Source organism: Trachymyrmex cornetzi, unplaced genomic scaffold (genome assembly GCF_001594075.2).
Source record: "Trachymyrmex cornetzi isolate Tcor2-1 unplaced genomic scaffold, Tcor1.1 scaffold124, whole genome shotgun sequence".
NCBI classification, from domain to species: domain Eukaryota; kingdom Metazoa; phylum Arthropoda; class Insecta; order Hymenoptera; family Formicidae; genus Trachymyrmex; species Trachymyrmex cornetzi.
Window position 1 is genome coordinate 67,693 of NW_017295806.1, and position 21,203 is coordinate 88,895.

Here is a 21,203-nt window from a genome sequence, read left to right on the forward strand (position 1 = left end):
ATGTCTATAAAAAATCTATTTTACACGTCCTATCGGGACACCCTAACAACGTCCATTGGACATCTGAAAGTGGTACATTGTGCGTCCAAAAGACGTACGCCAGACGTCATCCGGGCATCTTTGGTCATCTGGACATCGAACGTCCGAACGATATGTCCTATGGACGTTCAAGGGACATTCTTGTGCTATGTGGGTAGTAAACGATTTTTAAATTAAAGCTTCGATTTTCCTTAATACATTATATTTGATTGGATGCAAAAATGGCTTAATCTGGATTTTAAATGTGGTACTGTATGTTTTTTTGGCCGCTGAATATGATGTAATAATTCATTTAGCTCTACAATATACGCCTTAAGAAATACAGCCAGATTATTTGTGAAAACATTACCAAATTTCGAATTCAAGGTCGATTTTAGCAAGATTCCAAGCAAATAGATATCGTTACTCCCCTCAAATTGTAGTCTGTTCACCCAGAATAAGATCCAGTTAGAATTTCCCCGGGACCTCCTCCAGGGCCCTTAAAAGTTGTATTTAAAAAACGCTGGATTATAAAACGTTTTTTTTTTAAGGATAGGAAAAAAGTTCTCTAAAGTATATTGCTTTGTGTTTTTGACATTTTCAAATAAAATCCCTCGATTTACTTGAACAGACCTACAATTTTAGGGGAGTAACGACCTAATTGAATGCTTGGAACCTTGCTAAAATTGACCTTAAACTCAATTTTTCACATTAATCGGGCTGTATTTCTTACGGCGTACATCGTAGAGGTAAATGAATTTTTGCATCATGTTCAATGATAAAAAAAAACATATAGTACCACATTTAAAATTCGGATTAAGCTATTTTTGCATTAAATCAAATATGTATTAAGGAAAATAAAAACTTTGATTTAAAAATCATTCACTAGCGACTTTAAATCTTTATATTTTTTGATAAAAATTTAGAAGTGTTTTTTTGGCATGAAATGGATGCTTTTGAGCTGAGAAAAATAATTTTTTTTTCTTGTCAGTCTAATATATATGTACCTAGAATGTCCGATAATAATTGAATTACTCCTCCTGAGTAGGTAAAGCGGATTGGAAATTGATTGGAACAATCCTGTACATTTTACAATTTTCGTAAACGAAATAATAATTACTAAACATCATCGAATAAATACGTATCCTTCTAACGAGTCGCTAAATGCAAGTGTGCTGTGAGATATGATCGCTCAGTGATCGTAACTACTGGAGCGCGGAGAATTGTTTTCTTTAGTACGTACATAACTGTTTGTTACATAGGCGTTTGTAGCAAACAACTCCCCGAAACGCCTAGTAATCATACCCGATGAGTGTGTATTTAGTGGTAAATAGGTTGGGCGTTCATCTTTACTAATCAATATCTTATTAACTACTGCGAAAATTGCAAAACATTGTGGTACAGAACTTTTCGAACTTAGCTTACAAGGGAACGTTTTTAGGTGTGAATAATTGATCTCGATGAAATTTGGTGAGTGTGTAGAGCGGTCAAAACTGTAGTGTAACGTATATTTTCTTTTTGCTCAAACTGCCTTTTTAGTTGTTAAGAGACGCTGAACTTTTAATAAGTATTAATCAACATCGCGCATGAAAAATGCTTCCTAAGAAAAATTAAAAACCTCCAAATTGGTTACATGAAAAAAATAAGATCATTAAATTTGTAATCATTGTCCTTGAGTGGTCTCCGAAAGAAACGATTTTTCAAATCCCAAATGTTTTTGTGACGGCAACGAAATTTGGAAAACTAACATTTAATCACCTCAAGAGGTATACGGGCCAAATACAGCTATTGGACGTATATGGCTTTCGATGTTGAAAGAACTTCGTGAGACGATTTTCAGCAACATTAGATATGATATTGTCAATCTCCATCTGAGAAACAATATAATTAAGCTACAATCATTAATACATAATCAATTCTCTTCGCCGAGGTTTTTTAATTTATTGAAATATGCTTGGTACAAATCTGGATATTTCGAGGATCAGCTTCCATATTTTGAGAATCCTGTTGAATTTTGTTTTACATTATATTTCCCGTCGTGTGTATTGTGTGAAGAGATTTCATTTATATCATGTGCATGATGTACAAAAATTATATGTTTTAAACATTTCTTCACGGAATTCCATTATTGTAATGATTTTGTGTCATAAAAATAAATGAATTGCTTATTATTTTCAATTTGTTTCTTTCGGAGACCACTCAGGGACACTTTGATGATTTTATTTTTTTCATGTAACCAATTGGAGAAGATTTTTAATTTTTCTTAGGAGAAGCATTTCATGCGTGATTAATATTGATTAATACCTATTAAAAGCGTCTCCTAGCGGCCAAGAAAGGTAGTTTGGGAAAAAAGAAAATATACATTACACTACAGTTTTGACCTGTACACGTCCATCAAGTTTCATCGAGATCAATTATTTAAACGTTCCCTTGTTAATCTGCTCTATATATGCCCACAAGAGATGATTCGATTGTGTGTGTGCGTGCGTGCGTGCGTGTGTGCGCGCGCACGCGCGCGTGTGTGTACACATCATACTCATCAACGTTATAATTTTTTGCTTTTAAAATAAAGTTTTGTATAATTTGTAATCTGATAGACATTAAAATGAATTTGACAACAAAATTTATTCAGTCATTTACATCTTCCTAATAGCGAATTCGATTGAATGCATTCAGTGCGCACTGGTGCACATCTATGTATATAGAAACCGTGGTACACAAACTAACATAAAAATATATGTTTAGTATAAATATAAAGACGGATTATGAAATCCTCAATACATTTAATTGTGCTGTTGAGTAAAGTCTGTATTTTGTAATATTTCGAAATATTTGTATTTGACTTTTACACAGATTAAATCAGTGTACAACAGTTTTAATATGCACTAGTGCGCACGAGTATGTCCAAACCGAATTCACTATAATTTTAGCAAAAAGAAATGACGAAAGAACATTTTGTAGAAAAAATTTAATTCTTTTAACTTATTTTTTAATATGTACTTTTAAATCGTATTACCAATTACAGGACACCTTATATATGAACTTCCTCAAAAGCAACGATATTGTTAACTTCTGTTTTTCCATTTCCTTGTGCGGTACAAAGTATTAACTTATCCTGCCTTAAATATTTATTGAACATTATAAGTACACACGTTGTTATATCAAGTCGTACAACAAATACACTCTATTACATGATATCATAATACTGAGGCTTATCGACTTTATTATTAATAAATCAGACTAACTCAGAGAGAATTATTGTCGTAATAGTCTGCAATTGGTATCTCGTGCTTTTAAGGAGAGTGCTATATTATTTTTTTCCGTGTCTAGTAATTCAACATCGATTTGTCTGCTACATTTCAATATCTATACGAAAAACTGCTCGAAATAACTGTCTTTTCTCTTCTTTATCATAAAAAGTATATAATGCTTGTGGCGTGTATGTGGCATAAAAATCGATTAGATGAATCCTTAAATATCGAATGTATCGTGTAAACTTATCATAACAGCTTATGTCAAAACACACCTCAATATTACCAAATGTTACATTTGTCATAACAATATGAAGATATTCCTAGCGTGATACTTAAAGCTCTTATAACTTTTATAACACACTTGCGCATAGATAATAGCAATAGCTGGGGTTTTGGACTAGACATGATGTGGTTGAATATGAGCCAGCCGGCTTGATGAGATGGATCAGGATTTCAGACTGTTCTCATCCAGACGCCTTTCCGTTGCTATTGACAAAAGATTAGAAAATTCCATCTCTAACAATTGTCTTGCCTGTGAAAATAATAGTACTCATATTCTTATAGATTCTTGTTACAATATAATTAGGTGTAAAGTTCCATAAACGTTTGTCGCACTTACTTGTGTATTCTGTGTAGGAATCTGTAAAGTTAATGCAAAACTATTTGCATCAAAACTTTCATCTAGGGCTACGAGCGCACCGTGCACACCCGATTCTAAGAGATTATTTCCATATTCCTACAATTACAAATTGAATGTTAATTTTTTTCGTAAATAATCAGTCATAGCGGAACAATGAAAAATGTTCTACCTTCAAACCAATTGATTGTACCCATCTTATGACACGATCATTACTCCAAACGAGTACATCTATATTGGCACCTTCTGCTATTCGTCTTCTTTCCTCTAATTGTTGTCTATCATAATTTAGTCGTTTTAAGCAGGAAATACCATACTGCAAACTTGTTCTGTAATAATATATTCATAATATTGTAATATCATAATAATAATAGGGATGGCAAGTAAGGCGTTACTTCTAACGTCATTATTTTTGCTGCAATGGTGTATTGCCATTACTTTGATATAATAATGATTTGGTAATGATGTTGTAAACTTTTTATGACATTAATGGTAACACCATAACGGATTGAAATAGTCACTCATTACTTCCCAGATAACATGCATGTTGCTTAAAAGATATTAAACACGTCTTTTACATATCTTATACAACAGTGCTCGGCATTAGATCTTGTCTACCAGAAACTATAATTGTTATTAATTTATATCGAGAAGTTTCCCTCCCTTCCTCCTCCTCTCGGCGTGTGCATACGCGTGTGCGTGCGCGCGCTCGTGCATGTGTATGCGCATGCGCATCGCGTGCGTAATGCGTGTGCGTCTATATGCGCGTGCGCATGCGTACATCGCGTACGTGCGTGCGCGCCTGTTTCTGTTACGTGCGCGCCTATGGCTGCGTGCATGCGTTCATGCGCGCGCGCGCGCGTGTGTGTGTGTGTGTGTGAACTAAGAAGATATAATAGTATTCTTTATTTTTACTAACAAACTGTATCTTCCAGGGTATCGTTGTATGAACTAACCTTCTTAGTTCATTTAATTTATTTATTATAACTTTATAACTCTTTCAGAGACAATCAGGTTACTGAATTTTCGTAAAAAAAGAACTAAACAAATTGTACTTTCAAGGTACATCTCATTTATTTTTGTTTTCAAACCTGATGACTTACATTCGAGGAATAATTTTATTAAGAAGATTGTAAGGTAAATGCAATATGTTAAGAATTACTTGAAAAAATTACAGATTATTCTAAATTGCATTTAAAAGTAATACAGAAAACTTAGAGACAGAGATGGATCAAAAGTTATTTCAATAAAAAGTAATATTTTTTAAATAATTTGTACTTTAATAGAAATATATGAAAATGTATTATAAAATAATGATAAAAATCCCTATTTTTTTATATAACTACTTTATGAATTTTCAAAAATATTTATGTAAAGTTACATGAAAATATTAATTGTTCAACAAATAAATTTATTTCTTATAACTAATTAGTGAATCTCAATGAAACTTTGCATAAGTCATTTTTAGTACTTAAAATATTTATATTAAAAAATTTAGATTTTTGCTATTTAAATGTCACCTGTTTTTCATTAAACGTAAAATATTAACTCTTCAGGGAAGTATAATTAAAATTTCATATACATATTCATTGAAAACAATCATATAAAAAAGTGAAAAAATTGCTTGCCTTAAAGTATACATTAATTAAATATAAAAGTATAGCAAAAGGCTATAGAAATCAACACTGTAAGTCATCCGCATAAAATTATTACAGAAATTGGTCTAAAAAAATACGTTAACAATAAAACGAATGCTTTGGCTAATTTCTAGTTCCTTTCAGCGTAAAAAACTTAAAGACATTATGATTTACATTCTTCGTGCAACAAGCTTCGCATACACTCCAGTGGTCCATCTCCAAATACACCATAATGTATTTTCCCATACCAATTGGCAACGCTAAATGACCTCAAAAAGATCAAGACCTTAAAAGAATAACAATCGTTTGTAAAACGGACAAAATTATTTATATAAAATTTATGGGAAAAGTAAGTTCCAGTAAACAAATCAGCGCCGATTATAAGCTCAGGGAATGGTCTTTGGCAACTAAAGTAGTATCTCCCAGCGGTATCGAATGAGCTATCAGGACCTTCGATTCTTACAAGGCCTCAAGATTAGACGGTATTTATCCCATGCTTTTCAAGGAAAGGCCGAAGGAACGAGATTGAAACGCAGCTGGAAGCAAAGGGCTATGTACTAGATATCTTTATAGACGGGGCCTACAGAAGGGGTTTTTGATAGCACCTTAAACAAATCTATAATGAACGCACTGACCAATCATGAGGTACCAGAGGCACTAGTAGAATGAACGGAAAGCATGTTGATGAACAGAGACTTGACGTAGATCTCGGTAAAACCCATATCAAAGTTTGCCAATGGCTACCCGCAGAAGGAAATTTTTTCCCCTTTGTTTGGTGCAGCCTTAAGAATCATTCAGGATTGGTGATCGATGTGATACACAGATTAATCTAACAGTTAATCTGTCTAAAACCTCAGCCATGATCTTCACCAGAAAGTATAAACCTGAACCCATTGATTACTTAAGGCTATAGGGAAAGGACATATTATATACCATCTGAATAAAATATCAGGGGATAACATTAGATACTAAATTGAACTAGAAGCTACACTTCGAGGAGAAAAGAAAAAAATTCTATATTTCCATGTGGGCCTGTAGAAGAGTTATGGACAAGACCTTGGGTTTGAAACTCAGAGTTGCTTTATGGCTATACAAAATGGTACTATTGCCAAGATTGACGTACGCGCCAGTAGTATGGTGGCCCAGGGTGGAGAAAATGACAGCCAAAAATCTGTTCAAAAGCCTACAGGGTAATTATCTGAGAGCCACGGGCTTTTGAGAGGTAACAGGGGCCATAAGAACTGCACCGACGGAGGCACTCCTTCTCTGCACTCCATCACTGGATCAGCAAATTATATGCGTAGCAAATCAAATGGCATACATATTCAAGTATCAGAGAAAATAGAGGAATACCGGTTTGTCCACACAAAGCTAGGGATCTTGTAGAAGCGCCCTTTCACCTTGAAGCAGGGTAAGATTCCCAGAAGATACCTTGCTAGAACTTTCAAAGTCCTTATACTAATTAGAGACGAGGTTTGCAAAACGGTTTCATGCGAAATGTTTCAGAAATAACTCTACTGAAACATTCAAAATTTATTGTATGTGAAAGATTTCGGAAACAGTTCAGTTGCAAGATTTACAACTTCATTTCATATGAAATGTTTCAGAGATAACTCAACTGAAAGTTTCTTACTTAAAGAAACATTTCTGCTGCAACATTTTATGTGACATATTGCAAAATTCTTTTAGAATTATTACACATAAAATATGAAAAGTCGAAATGATTTTGAAACCTTACTGAAAGTTTTCTGCAACTATTGGCGCTGTATGGGTTATTAATTTCAAAGTCGAGAGACAACCTGAAAATATTAATTGATTTCCATGAAAATTTACCCGAATCATATTGAGATCCATAACTAACTTTTGGGAGGTATTGTTAATCAATTTTCAAAAATTTTTTGTTTTTGGTCTATCTTAATATCTGTATGGGTCATTCTCCGTGAAGTGGAACCCGCCTGTCCAGAACAGTTTCGAAAAAAATGAGGTCTGCGATGGTTCAAATTAAAGCTTATGACATCTACTTTCCAAAGCCGTCTGGCTTTTTCTGAATTCAAAATGGCGTATCTAAGATGGCGGCCGATTTTACAGTAGTCTTAGCAAAATTCAATTAATTCGCCAACCACCTACTCAGCAATGCATTACGGTGGAAAATAACCTGATATGAAGTTATCACGTTTGGGTAGAGTAACCACCAGGTAAACGTAGATTTGACCTTGACCCCCTTTTTAAGGTCAAATGGGGAAATTTTTGTTTTTTTAACGTAATCCCTACTTTTGTCCCTAGAAATGAGATGAGTGAGAAATTTTACGTTCAAAACTGTAGTTTGGTCATCAGTTTTAGCGACTTAGAGATCGACCCAAGGTTAAATCTTATTTTACGTTCGTAATTCAATTGGGAAACGGGGTGCATCTTGTGATTAAGGGCGCTGCGGCAAAAAACTGTTCATGAATCAATTCTCACGTATTTTTGCCTCCTGAAAACGAATATCACCACAAAATTTGGCGGTTGGACATATTTTGGCCGTCATTTTGATATATTATATAGTTCACCTTATCCACACACGAGCGCTTTGTCAAAACTTACCAGACACCCTATATATATATATATATATACACACACTTATATATTGTGTATGTATATAGTGTATAGAATAGTGCTTATTAGTTTGGAGCGGCGTAGCCCCAAATAGAACCAATAAGCACCAAGTCTATACACTCCACTGTCTACACGACAGATTAATGATCGTGTTACAACCATTTACACATTCATTTATTCATAATAAACGACCAGAACGCGTTGTGGCATTTTAACTTAGCTAGAACGCGTATTGGTCGATTGTCAAGAGAATTACAATACGAATCTCGCTTTGTGGTCTTTTTTAATAAGTCAGAACGCGTTATGAGCGTTTTTGAAAGGATCACAGCACGAATTTCACATTTTGGCTGACTCTCAAAAGCCATTACGCGTTGTGGTCGATTTTTTCGTTCTGTGAGCGTTTTCGGTCTTTGAGCCTAACATACACATACACGCACGCGCACACACGCAGAGAGAGAGGGGGGATAAGGGGGTGGGGAGGTAGGAAGATAGGGAGGGGGAAGGTCGGGAGAGAGAGAGAGAGAGAGAGAGAGAGAGAGCGCGCGCGAGGACCCCTATCATGAGGTACCGTGTCCATTTTGGGTAAATGCTAGAAGTTTATGAGCAGAATTTAACAAAAATAGTAGATCATTTTGAAGAGAATTCAATAGGCTTTAAGATAATGTTATGTAAAATTTAATTCAAATTTTATTTTTTTTTAATTAAAGAAATGTAGAAAGTGAGCAAGAGTCGCAGTCAAAAAAATGTGCTCCTAATATGAGATGCCCCGATAAATCAATAATAAAACGCAAAGTACGTCAGTATGATAATTAAAAAACTTTATTTAATGTTTCTAAAATACAAACAGACACAGCCAAGGTGCGCGCAAAATGAGCATGCGATGCATTGTACCCAGGACTCGTCTTCAGATAGTTGAAACCAAGTATCGCAAAGACACTCGATATTCATTCTGGTTGTCCTTTTTATTATTGTACAACATTTATACTTATACATGTGTTACGGTTTCACGATCATCAAATCTAACTTCCGTAATTAAGCAATTTAACATATCCCGTATTTTTCTATTAGTACAATCTTACTCTATCACTACATGAAGAATTTATTGCCAAATGTAATATTTACTTATTAAATAATAAACAAGATTTAACACGAGTCTTTAAATCTTGTTTATTCGCTCATCTCAATCAAACTTAAAGATATCCAAAATCTTTTTTACAATGACTACAGGCATGATTTAATAATGAATTTTCCACTAAACAGTTTTCAATCCAAAGAGCAATAAATTCGTGGTGGAATCAATAGATAGCGTTTATTAGTTTAGCAGAAACGCCGCTATCTCAAGGCCCGTCTACAATGCACGGAGTAAGAAGTAAGAGTAAGAAATTGACCAATCACAGTCGATTATTCTTCTCACATTCGACTGTGATTGGTCAATTTCTTACTCTTACTACTTACTCCGTGTATTGTAGACGACGCCTCATATTAAGCGCCTATCTCATAACAGAGGGCTTTCCTGTAAATATAATTTTAAACAATAAAAAATTTATTGAACCACATGTGAATACTTAATTAATTTTGTCAGTTTTGCAAACAATTGTTATTCTTATAACAAATCAAACTAACTAAGACTCTTTATAAATCAAAGAATTGAAAAAAATACGGGCGTTAGGAGTCAGGCGCAGAAGACGTCGCGCAAATAATACACTTATAAAGCTTGAAACTTCTTTATTCAACAAACGCGCTAATTCAAAAAGTTTGTTGAATAAAGAAATTTCAAGCTTTATAAGTGTCTTATTTGCGCGACGTCTTCTGCGCCTGACTCCTAACGCCCGAATTCTTTCCAATTCTTTAATTGTTATTCTTTTAAGATCTTAATCTTTTTGTGACAATCCAGCGTTGCCAACTGAAATGGGGAAACACATTTTAGTATATTTGGAGGTTGACCACTGGAGTCTACAAGGCTTGTTATACGAAGAATGTAAATCATAACTACTTTAAATTTTCTACGTTGAAGGGACCTAGAAATTATCCAAAACGTTCGACTTATTATTAATACGTTTTGTAGACTCCAATTTCTCTGTAATAATTTTATACCCATCACTTACAGCGCTGATCCCTTTGCTCCCTTTTTATTTTTGATTAATGCATATTGAAACTTAATCAAATTTAATGAAACGTCAAGTTTATCAAATTTTCATTAATATTTTATTAAAATTTTTCCAGGATAATAATGTTAATGAAATTTTAAATAATGCCATAAGTGCCTTATTTAGCGTTGTTCTTTCCCTACCTATGAAAACTATCAACCATTCTTAGCTGACCACGAAGATCCTTTTTCGTAAGATGATCAAGCATTCTAGCATCAACAAGGCACTCCATAAAAGTGGATCGGTATTGAGGCAGTCCGAGACTCGGTAACCAGACGTTACCAATCCACTCGTGATTCATATCACCAAATGCTAATGTTGTGCGAGAAGTTTTCGGCGCTGATGGACTCGTAAGCGACACCATCTCCTGAATGGCTAGTCTCAGTTTTAATCGGTGCAAAGGATTGCTTCACAAAAGTACAAAAAACAATTATAGACATGATAATAATGTTACAGTGAACTGTTTTATTGTCACAATTATAATCTACAATTAATATTAAAATTATAATTAATATTTATTAAAGTTGTTTTTTAGCGTACCTTATACCAATCTCTCGTTGAATTTCGGTATCGCTAAGAGCACTCATGATAGCACCACTTTTGACATTTGCTCGGCAAGCAGCGACATACCACGTCGGCATGCCCACCCAAAGTTCTAACCAGGCCACTACCGTTGGTCCATTCCATAAAGCAAAGGGCGTTCCGGCTTTCATTGCTTCTGCTAAAAGCTCGTGTCGCGAGGAGTCCAACATGCTACCAAATATGCTTAGACTAAAATACTAAATATATATAGAAGTACTTATAAATTATTTTTCTCTCGCAATCTCAATATGCAACGTAAATATCATTTATTTTTGCGTTAACTTGTTCTATTTACCATCACATTAAACTTGTTAAAATATAATTATATGTGATATATTATTTTTATTTCAAACTTTGTATTTTTAACGACAAAATTTCAGGCTCGTAGCCCTTTTGCCTTCTAAAGTTTTGTAAATATCATGTATTTATCACAGTTTACTATCATAATATTTGAATGATACAAGTGCGTCCCATGGAGAAGGAAAAAGCGGAACAGAATAATAATGGAAAGGAAACACGATGAAAGGGGGGAGGGAGGGGCTAACTAATCAAAATGATTCCGTTTCGCTTTTTTGCACTCGGACTCCCCATGATTAGTTTAATTTCCTACCGTGTTTCTTTTCTGTTATTATTGTATTCTGCTTTTTCTTTCTTCATGGGGGGCGCACCCTTACTGTTTGCTATAAGTCTTCTAACATAAAGACACCAGCTCGAGATCTAATAAGAAATTGTTATTCTAAGTGAAAAAAATAAAGGCTTTTTTACAAAATTAATTCTTAATTATTTTATTTTCTATGTTTTCCATCTATACCGTTAAAAAATTAACTGTTGAAAATAAATGAAACTGTTGGACATTTTTTGCTTATAATGATAATTAATTATTTATTAGAAGAGTTACTCAAAATATGTATTTCCATTTTCTTAGACATTTTAAGGCTCCTGTCGATTCAATGTGACCATAATGGATTATGGTCAGAAGCGAAAAAATGCATAAAGAAAATTTTTGCGAAATATGTTAATTTTTTAAAATAAAATTTGCAATCGATAGAATAAATTTTAAAATGTACTGAAAAACTCCTCTTGTGTGGTGATAATCAATAAATGATCATAAATTTGAAATTAAATTATGTATAACTAGTCCATATAGCACAGAAGCAATATTGCTGAAATGTTGCTGAAATATTTATAATGCTACTGTAATGATCTGCGTTATATGGGAGAAAACGAAACAAGTTGTGTAACACAGTTATGGAATTGAAATAAATGATTTTGTTTTATTCTGAAATAAATAGATAGTTTTCGGTATATTTTAGAAGTGTATTCAATCAAATGTACATCGTTTTATTAAAGAATATTTAAAAAAAAGTACATTTTGCAAAAATTTCTATATGTTCTCTCGCTTCTGTCATCTAAAAATCACCATTCGTGATAAGTGTTTTAAGGAGATCCTAAAGTGAAGACCGAACTTTGACGACTGTTTTACCGATGAAAATGAGACACATCTTTATATACTACTATTTCAATATCTCATATATATATATATATATATATATACATAAATTTTCGTAGAACAATAACGTTTTAATTGAATGGCTAAGTCTAACTCTAAGAATTTACGTTGTTTGTTCGTGTAAACTACTAATTTGTAGATCACAACGTCGTAAGTACAGATTGCAAAGCTTTTATATCAAGCAAATGTTATTACGATATTAATAACTCTGATGTCATATTGCATTAAGAAATAGTAAAGAAAATCTAAATTTAAACAATTTTTTTCGTTTTAAATTCCATCTTATAGACACTCATATGCTCCTAATATGAGATGCCTTAAATGTATTCATAGATGTCTATTAGATGTCATATGGATCACTTATAGATGTTTTATAGAGCTTTGGCAGATGAATAATAAGAAACGTATATTATACGGATATTATACAGGGTGTTTGGAAATTAGTGATAAGTCTTTCGCACAGGGGCAGAATGGACTAAATTGAGAAGAAAAATCCTCTACCATTTTGCAATTTTGGCAATAGTTAACAAGATATTAATTACTAAAAATTGCCGAAAATTGGTCTTTAATAAATTTTTACTCAAATATTATCAACTTTACAAAAAAACTGCAAGAGACAAAAATTATTTATTTTCTTCTCATAGAACTCTAAGAATTTTTTCATACCGTGTTTTCTCATGTTAGTAAAAATGAGAAAATGCAGTGCTAAAAAGTTGATAAAAAATTCTGAAAAATTCGTAGAGTAGTAGATACAGAGGACGTCTTAAATCATCGTCGAGAAGATCGCTCCTGCCAGGAATAGCAGAGAGTAGTAAAACATAACCAAAGATTTTAAAAATGGTGCTCAGTGTGCGCTGGTAACGTTTCGTAGAGGCCTTATCCTCCACAAGAGAGTAATAGGCCTTATTATTGTTAAAGCGCTGCGATTTGATGAAACATCATCGGAAAAAATTTAATATAAAAATATTATAAAGTAAGCTTTCAAAGCTTTATAAACACTTTTTTGAAAAAATTAGATATGATAATTTTTCGCAAAGATATTGAATTTCCTATGTGTAAAACTTGTGTAAAACTTTATTGTGTAAAAATTTACTCTTTTTAAAATGTTTTTTAACTTCGGAGCTAAAAAGCTTACGGAAAAAGGACAAAAGAAAGAAATGTTTGTTGCAATGCGCTTGATTCGTATAATTTTTTTCAAAATTTTTTAAAACTTTCTCTGATTTTCAATTTTAAAAAAAGCTTTTACACAAAAAGACTTCACGAAATCAAAAATTCGACATCTTTGTGAATAATCATATCAATTTTTTTAAAAAGCATTTTGAAATTCAAAATGTCATTTAAAAATATTTCTTTATTAAATTTTATCCGATAACGTTTCATCAAACTTCAAAGTAAGCCAAAAATATTGCATAAATATCAATTTTAATGTAATTTAGGAACAAAATGTTGTAGAAAGAAATTCAAGTGTAAATTTAAAGCCTTATCTTTGCGCTTTAATATGCATGGACAGAAACTTCACTACGATTTTTTTCACTGAGACAGTTAACTTTTCGTGAAGTACGAAAAAACCACAAGTGTTGCTAAATTTTTGACCGGAGGTGTATACAGATGTGATATAAAGAAAACAAGTACAGATTTTGATGTTTTTTTGTTGCAGCAACCACGATCCAATATGGTCGCGGAGACTAGTCAGGAGCCTTAATAAAATTCATGATATCTGTTAAAATGATAAAGTATTATAATCTTATTGTAAATACCTCTTCTTTTTCCTGCGATCAAAATCGCTTTTACTTCCAAGTGTACCAGCCACACATACACTGTCTCCATAGTCTGAATCAGCTGGTGTACTTGCACCTCCCATACCTGGTATATCCCCTGGTATTGCTGTATCTTTCCCTTTGATCTAAAATATAAATCAATAAGGATTAGTATAGACAAAATGCTTGATAATTATTACAATCAAATTTCTTTTTTTAAGTAAAATATAGATTTATATAAACGGAAGTTTGTGAGAATTCACGGTAAAAAAAACTTTCTTTAGAGAATAATCCAGTGGAGTAAATACATGTTAATACATCTTTATAGCACGCGCGCGCGATTGTCACATGCGCATGTTTTTTAAATTTATATACAGTTAATTACAAATTTTATAATTGACTAAAATTACAATTACATAATATTAAAATATTATAAAGAAGTAATATATCACAAATATTATTACTATATAAAGCAATAGACCTTATAAAAAAGTTTTGAAATACATACACTTTATTTTCCTTTCAGGGAATCAAGAAAGGATTAAGGCAGAGATAAGAAGAGGAAATATTAGAAGAGAGGAATGTGTTTAAAAAAGGAGTATATTAAATGGTGAGAAAGAAGGAAGGAAATAGATAAGGAAAATATAAACACAGAAGGAAAAGCGAAGTATATAAATAAATATTGAAAAAAAGAAAAGAAACAAAAGTACGTAAATACATAGACAAAGCAATCATTTCATTTATTAGAAGAATTGAAGGATATAACATTTATTAGAAGAATTGAAGGATGCACCCTAAAAACGTACATCGTACTTGGCAGAACAATCGCTGGGAATCCTGCACATAACGATGAGGTGCGCCCGTAATTATTTTAAGTGAAACAAAGCATAATTCACAGGTGATAGCAGTATGCTGAGTATACAATACCGAGTGTTTCCAACAGAACTCGAGTACCACTGATCGGCATCTTTCTTCACATAAGCTTGTGACTCTGCGCCGCGCGTTGGGGATGCTGGCCGGTAGGAAAAAGCGAGTCGTTACGAAAAATCCCGACAGTGAGAAATAAAAGACTCGATTTCTCCATAAAACGTTAATTTCAATCTCGACTCCGATTCTGAGCTCACTACTTTTGATCTGCTGACGAGTATGATTTCTGATCTCTATCTATTTTCCTGAGAGACACTAGTAGCAAGAAAGGAGGGTAAAGAGTACTTTGCCTCCATCGAGTGTTCTCAGTAGAGAAGAGGTCTCTTATCATCCATCCAGTGATCCAATGAGCCAAGGAAGTAGAGTGTATTCTGCCTCCGCTTACCGAGCGTTCTTAGCCTTTGGTTACAGAGTCACATTTTTCCGACAAATTTTGTGATATTAATTCTTTTAATATCAACGCCGAGTTTAGCCGATATCTACATAACAAGCTGTGGATATCAGTGATCTTATTTTATAATATTAATACGGTCAATTCCAGCAAGACTATTATAAACTCTAGATGAACGTGTGACACGCATTAACAGCTAGACGTAAACATATGTCACTCTATATTCAAAGTGAACACTTGTGTGTGACGGAGTTCCCGGTATAAAGAAAGCTTACTCGCGGACACATACCCGGTAAGGAAAGGGTTAAATTCCCTGCTGTAAATTCCCATGAGTTTTTTCAAGGGTTTCTATAGAGGACTATAAAATTCTGTAGGAGCTTGTGTAGTTACCTATAGGATTTACGCAGCATGCATAGGTATACGTAGGACATTCATAGGAATGCAAATAGGTTAATATAGGTACCCACAAGAATGTGGACAGATGCCCCATAAGAACTAAAGGGTCTATAGAATACCAGTTTGACGTATAGTTACATGTAGGCGTACGTAAGACAAAGAAGAGATGCCCCATGAAGACTGAAAATGCCTATAGGCTACCATAGGATGACATATGCACATCTCTTCTGTTCTATGTGCACCTACATGGTCCTATACGTCAAAGTGTAGTATCCTATAGGCCTTTAGTTCCCATGAGGCATCTCCCGCATTCCTATTGATACCTATATTAACTTGAGAGAATAATTCGTAACTCCTATAAACTCGAAGCCACGATAATAGTTAATAAACGAAGTACGTTTCACGTCGGGTGAAAAAAAATCCTAACTGCCATAAGGAAAATATATACTCATGACTTTTTTGAGTCACCAAACACACCTTGTTTATCACGTAATCTTCAGTTTTTGGAGTTATGGAAAAATTATCTTAGATCTTCATTTGTGGAATTACATCAGTCGGCTGTTATAGCATTTTGTGTACACACTCTAATATGTATATTATAGGGACTATACAGGGTGTCTCAGAATATTTGTGACTATTTTGGAAGTATACAGGGTATCTCAAAATATTTAGAGCGGATTAAATTGCTATGGCAATGGCTAAAATCTGTTAGAGGTCATTCGTGATCATTACCTTGACAACGTATGTCAATGTCAAGATCATTGGGATGGTCTCCCTTATTCGGTACATTTATCATTTTTCAAATAAAACCAAGCATCTTTCTTTCCTTAAACAACGAATTTTTCGCTATAACATTATACAATTATATTGATTATTTGATCTCTCAAGATGTAATTCAATTAATACTTACAATATAATCTACATACCGATATGAAGTGATAGTTAAATCGATATAAATACAACATTTCGGCGTGCGATATGCAGAATCAGAATATACAATATATAAATTCAAACAAGAAATACGTATTTAAGCACCAAGATTTGTTATACGATCGAATATATTAGGTTCTTCTTATTTAAAATTTGATTTATTCATATCAATCTAATGGTTGCTTCATATTGTTAAATTTAATTTTATTATCTAAATCTTTTATTTCTTTTCCCTTATTCATGCAATTACAAAAAAATAAGTTATTTATTTCAAATATCAAATTTTTTAAAATTATTCCACAAAAATAAATAATTTGCAGAAAATGTAAGTACCTAAGTTTTCACACCGAATAAAAATTTAATTCGTTTATTTCCAAGAAATATGGGAAAGGAATATAATCTATATAAGTAAGAAAAAAGTTAATTAACAGTTAAATATTAAAGAAACGTTTTATAAAATAAACAAAAGACTAATCTAAAAACTTAATTTCAAACAAAATACTTAACTTCATATATACTCCCACAACAAAAATAAACCTTCGAAAAGTTTTCTAGAAAAGTTTTAAATTTTTTTTTTTTTTAACAGTAAACATACCAAATACAAATCTTATATCACACATAATTGAATTACTTAAAAACTTTTTTAAAAAATTATTAAAACGTTCATTGCTAAATGTGAACTTTCAAAAAAACAATGACAATATATTTCGATACCTTTATGAAAACAGCATCTCGTGAAATCTCACAGACTTCCGTATTTAAAGTCGTAATTCGGGAATAAAAAAAGAAAAATCGTTCACCTTTTCTTTTTTGCTGAAAAATCTACCGAGGCTACTCTTAATGCCTTTCTTTTTTTGCGCAGCCGCGACTGCAGCCGCCGTGGCGGAGCTGATGGTTGATTGCATATGCAGATGTGATGTCGATAATTGTCCAATAGGCAGCCCGACGCTGGAGAAGTTGTTCTTGTGCAAACTGTCCTGGCTGCTGTGGCGTGAGGACAATGGGGAAGGGGGAGTTCCAGAATTGAGTGCGCCGTTGTTATGCTGCCCATGCCTGCTGCATGGAGCGCTAATCTAGTTTCTATTTCTACACTAATCGATGCTACTACATTTTAACTCAAGCAAGAACATTATATCTTTTTAGTATTTTTCTTTTCCCATTCTCCATTTTTTGCTGTTTTATATACAACATACATTACCATTCATGAATTTTAGAACGCGCAATTTTTTTCATATTTCACAAAGACTTAAGTATTACGGTGAAAAGAAATCATAGAGAAACTTTTAAAAATGCATTTTGAAAAAGAAAAATAAAGGTATCAAAATGTTTACGAATTATCCCTATGTAATGATTTGTTGCTAATGCTAACATTCCGTGAATCTTGCTGTTGACTTCGTCAGAGCGATGAGCACACTGATACTGAGTTGTACCTCTGTATGGAATATCATCGGACAAAATTTAATAGATAAGCATTTTAAAGTAAATTTTTATGCTTTAAAACGCTATTTGAAAGAATTTGTTGCTATGATTTTTCGTAAAGATATTAAATTTTTCGTTGTATGATATTTTGACTCAATTACATAAAACATGTCAACGATCAAAAGTTTTAAAAAAATTTTGAAAAAGTTTATACGAATCACGCACTTTTTCTCTAATAATTAATTTTGAAGTTAAAGAATGTTTTATAAAAATTAAGTTTTTACACAATAAAATTTTACATAATAAAAATAATTAATTGTTGTGCAAGAGTAACACAGCAATTTTTTTTTCAGAACATATTTTTAAGCTTAGAAAATTTACTTCAAAATGCTTGTCTGTTAAATTTTGTCTGATGACGTCCCATTTAAGTAGAGGGCTTCAAAAAATAACAAAAATATTGAAAAAAATACCAATTTTCAATTTTATGAAATTTAAGAATAAAATATAGAGACATAATTCAAATGCCAATTTAAAGCTCCATTTTTTTGTATTTGAAATGCATTAAAAAAAATTTCTGTACAGTTTCATTTCATCAAGATACTTAAATTTCTATAAAATACGAGAAAATTGCAAGCGTTTCCAAATTTATGATATACGGCAGTATAGATATACGTTTTTTAATATTTCGTGTTTCTGGTAATTATACATAGGGTACAGTATATATCTCTGCTTTTTTTATTTATATAGATTAAATTCAGGATTGAATTCAGGAATTTTATTTATATAGAATGAATGCGTTCAGGAATTACTCAAGGGGATCGATTGTGTAATTTGAAATGAGGTAAAAATTACAAAAGTGAGCAAAGGTTACTAAGTATTGACAAATTAAATTATAGAAATTCTAGTGAATTTGCTCATTATTGCTTTTCATTTCATGCGTCATATATCGGTTTAAATTTCAATTAAAAATTTTTTAAAGTAAATTCCACTAGAAATTAACTAAAAAATATTTTGTTATTTATATGTATCTTTGAAATTTTTTCATAAAAACATCTTTTTTTATTTATAATATCGAAAATTATTAATTTACTTTAAATTGCTCAAAGAATGTCACTAAAAGGACATTCAGTAATAGTGAGATATATCTTATATGATGGAGAGAGAGAGAGAGAGAGAGAGAGAGAGGGAGAGAGAGAGAGAGAGAACATTTACCTAGTATTCTTACTAAAGAAACTTCAATTTTTAGTAAATTTTCGGATGAATTACGTTCTCGCAAAAAAAAATAATTATTCATTTCTTACATTTTTTTTCTCCTGATTTTAAATGTGACAATACAAAATGGTGTTCAATCATATTTTGGCTACCATATTGAAAAAACGTGCTATAAAAAAAGAAGTTTCCTGCATTTTTACCTTTGAAATTGTTCACAAAAAAAATTTGAAACGAAAAATGCTTAAAATTATGTTTTCTATAAAAAAGATCGTATACGTAATGAATATATCAAGAGGCACGATGTCTCGCGCCAAGTGTAACTAGCACGAGACCGTTCCGTATTTTTACGCGAGCCGGCGATTTGCGAGCACCTGAAATTATCAAATCATTAAAAATACTCAAAATTGATCGATTCTGAGTAGTCTCAATGGACAAGTCGAGTTTAAATTATATAATTAAAGTGTTTTTATTATCTATATGTATCCTACGAACAGAGATATCGCGATGCGTAGTCCGAAATGTCAAATTTTGACATTAAGATACATCATCATCATTACCCTCGAAAATATTAACCGCTTCACATTTTAAACAGCAGATGGCACTCGCCTGTTGCGACACTCATGACGGAAGAAGACTAAGACGACTTGAGGGATGCACAGTAGGACCAAATTTAGGATCCAAATTTGATTGGCCGTTATGTGACAACTTGAGAGATGTGTTGATTGCTTTGAATTGTCGTTATGCGCGTTGTTTCATTTGTCTTCTTCCAGCATGACGACACTACTTACCTACGGTTTCGCTAGCTCTGTATCGATAAAGAGCTGGATCGCTGCCATTCGTGGCATCACAATTCGTGAAAATACATCGTTACTGTAATGGCAGTACAGACTTTCGTATAACGCATAATGCATAGTGCATAAGAAAATCAACCAAAATTTCTCTTTTCCATGAAAAGGAACATGGAGTCTACAATAGAATTCGTAATGATTGTAGGGTCGACTTTTATTAATTAACGTTTTTAAATGCACACTCCCCTCCTGGCTAGGGGTGCTCGATTTCTACGTGAAGGGAGGTCTACTTCATCTCTCCCACTGCCAAGGGACGCACGACTTCTATAATTCTACTGTTGCACATGGATTTCGACTTTCCACGCAAAGAGTTAAAAATCATTCGTCCTTTAACAGAAGGAAGATGAGGTTGAAGTCGCTTCGCGTGGAAAATCGAAACCCATATGCAATAGTACAATTATAGAATAATAAATATTTATTAATTATATATATTTTTTTATTTTACAACGTCCTCTGATACCTGATTCCATGTCGTAATATTGCTTCATTATAATTTATTAGCAACTTTAGTTTTATTCAATGGACCTACTATTATCATGATTCGTCTACGAAAATATCGTATATTAAGATTAATAATAAGCGTTATAGCGAATTTTGTTACAAGGACTCTACCTACATCAGCTCTACTCCACATCATTTATACATATAAAAAATGTCTGGAACTTTTGATCGGAAATAACCTTCTAGGGCTTTCTCCGATCAATTTCGATCATTAACCGATGAAGTGACAAATACCTTTATCCGATGAAATGTAATATCCGATTACATGTGAACGGAATATGAACCACTATATGCCTATCCGTTAAAATTTCATCGGATAAACTTACGACTTGATCGGACATTAGACTTGAACGGATAAAAAGAGTATTTTATCCGATCAAGTATAGGTATATCCGATCGGATGAAATATCCGATGAAAAAATAACCGATTAAATCAACTGTA

The 21,203-nt window shown here is 32.7% G+C and overlaps 1 protein-coding gene across 15 annotated transcripts in view; it reads right to left on the reverse strand.

Moving 5' to 3' along the window:
- Positions 1-3,030: 3,030 nt before the first annotated feature.
- Liprin-alpha (PTPRF interacting protein alpha) overlaps positions 3,031-21,203 on the reverse strand; it is a 75,183-nt gene continuing 57,010 nt past the window's right edge. For 7 of the 15 annotated variants that reach the window (XM_018521852.1, XM_018521866.1, XM_018521858.1 and 4 more), the window contains 7 exons: positions 17,582-17,837; positions 14,138-14,283; positions 10,829-11,059; positions 10,432-10,695; positions 4,082-4,238; positions 3,892-4,008; positions 3,031-3,804 (listed from right to left, as the gene is read on the reverse strand). In XM_018521852.1, the coding sequence (XP_018377354.1) occupies positions 3,718-3,804; positions 3,892-4,008; positions 4,082-4,238; positions 10,432-10,695; positions 10,829-11,059; positions 14,138-14,283; positions 17,582-17,837 (1,258 nt within the window). In that variant the 3' untranslated portion in view covers positions 3,031-3,717. The remainder of the gene's footprint in view (positions 3,805-3,891; positions 4,009-4,081; positions 4,239-10,431; positions 10,696-10,828; positions 11,060-14,137; positions 14,284-17,581; positions 17,838-21,203) is intronic. The other 8 variants (XM_018521867.1, XM_018521855.1, XM_018521864.1 and 5 more) reach the window with 5 other exon arrangements.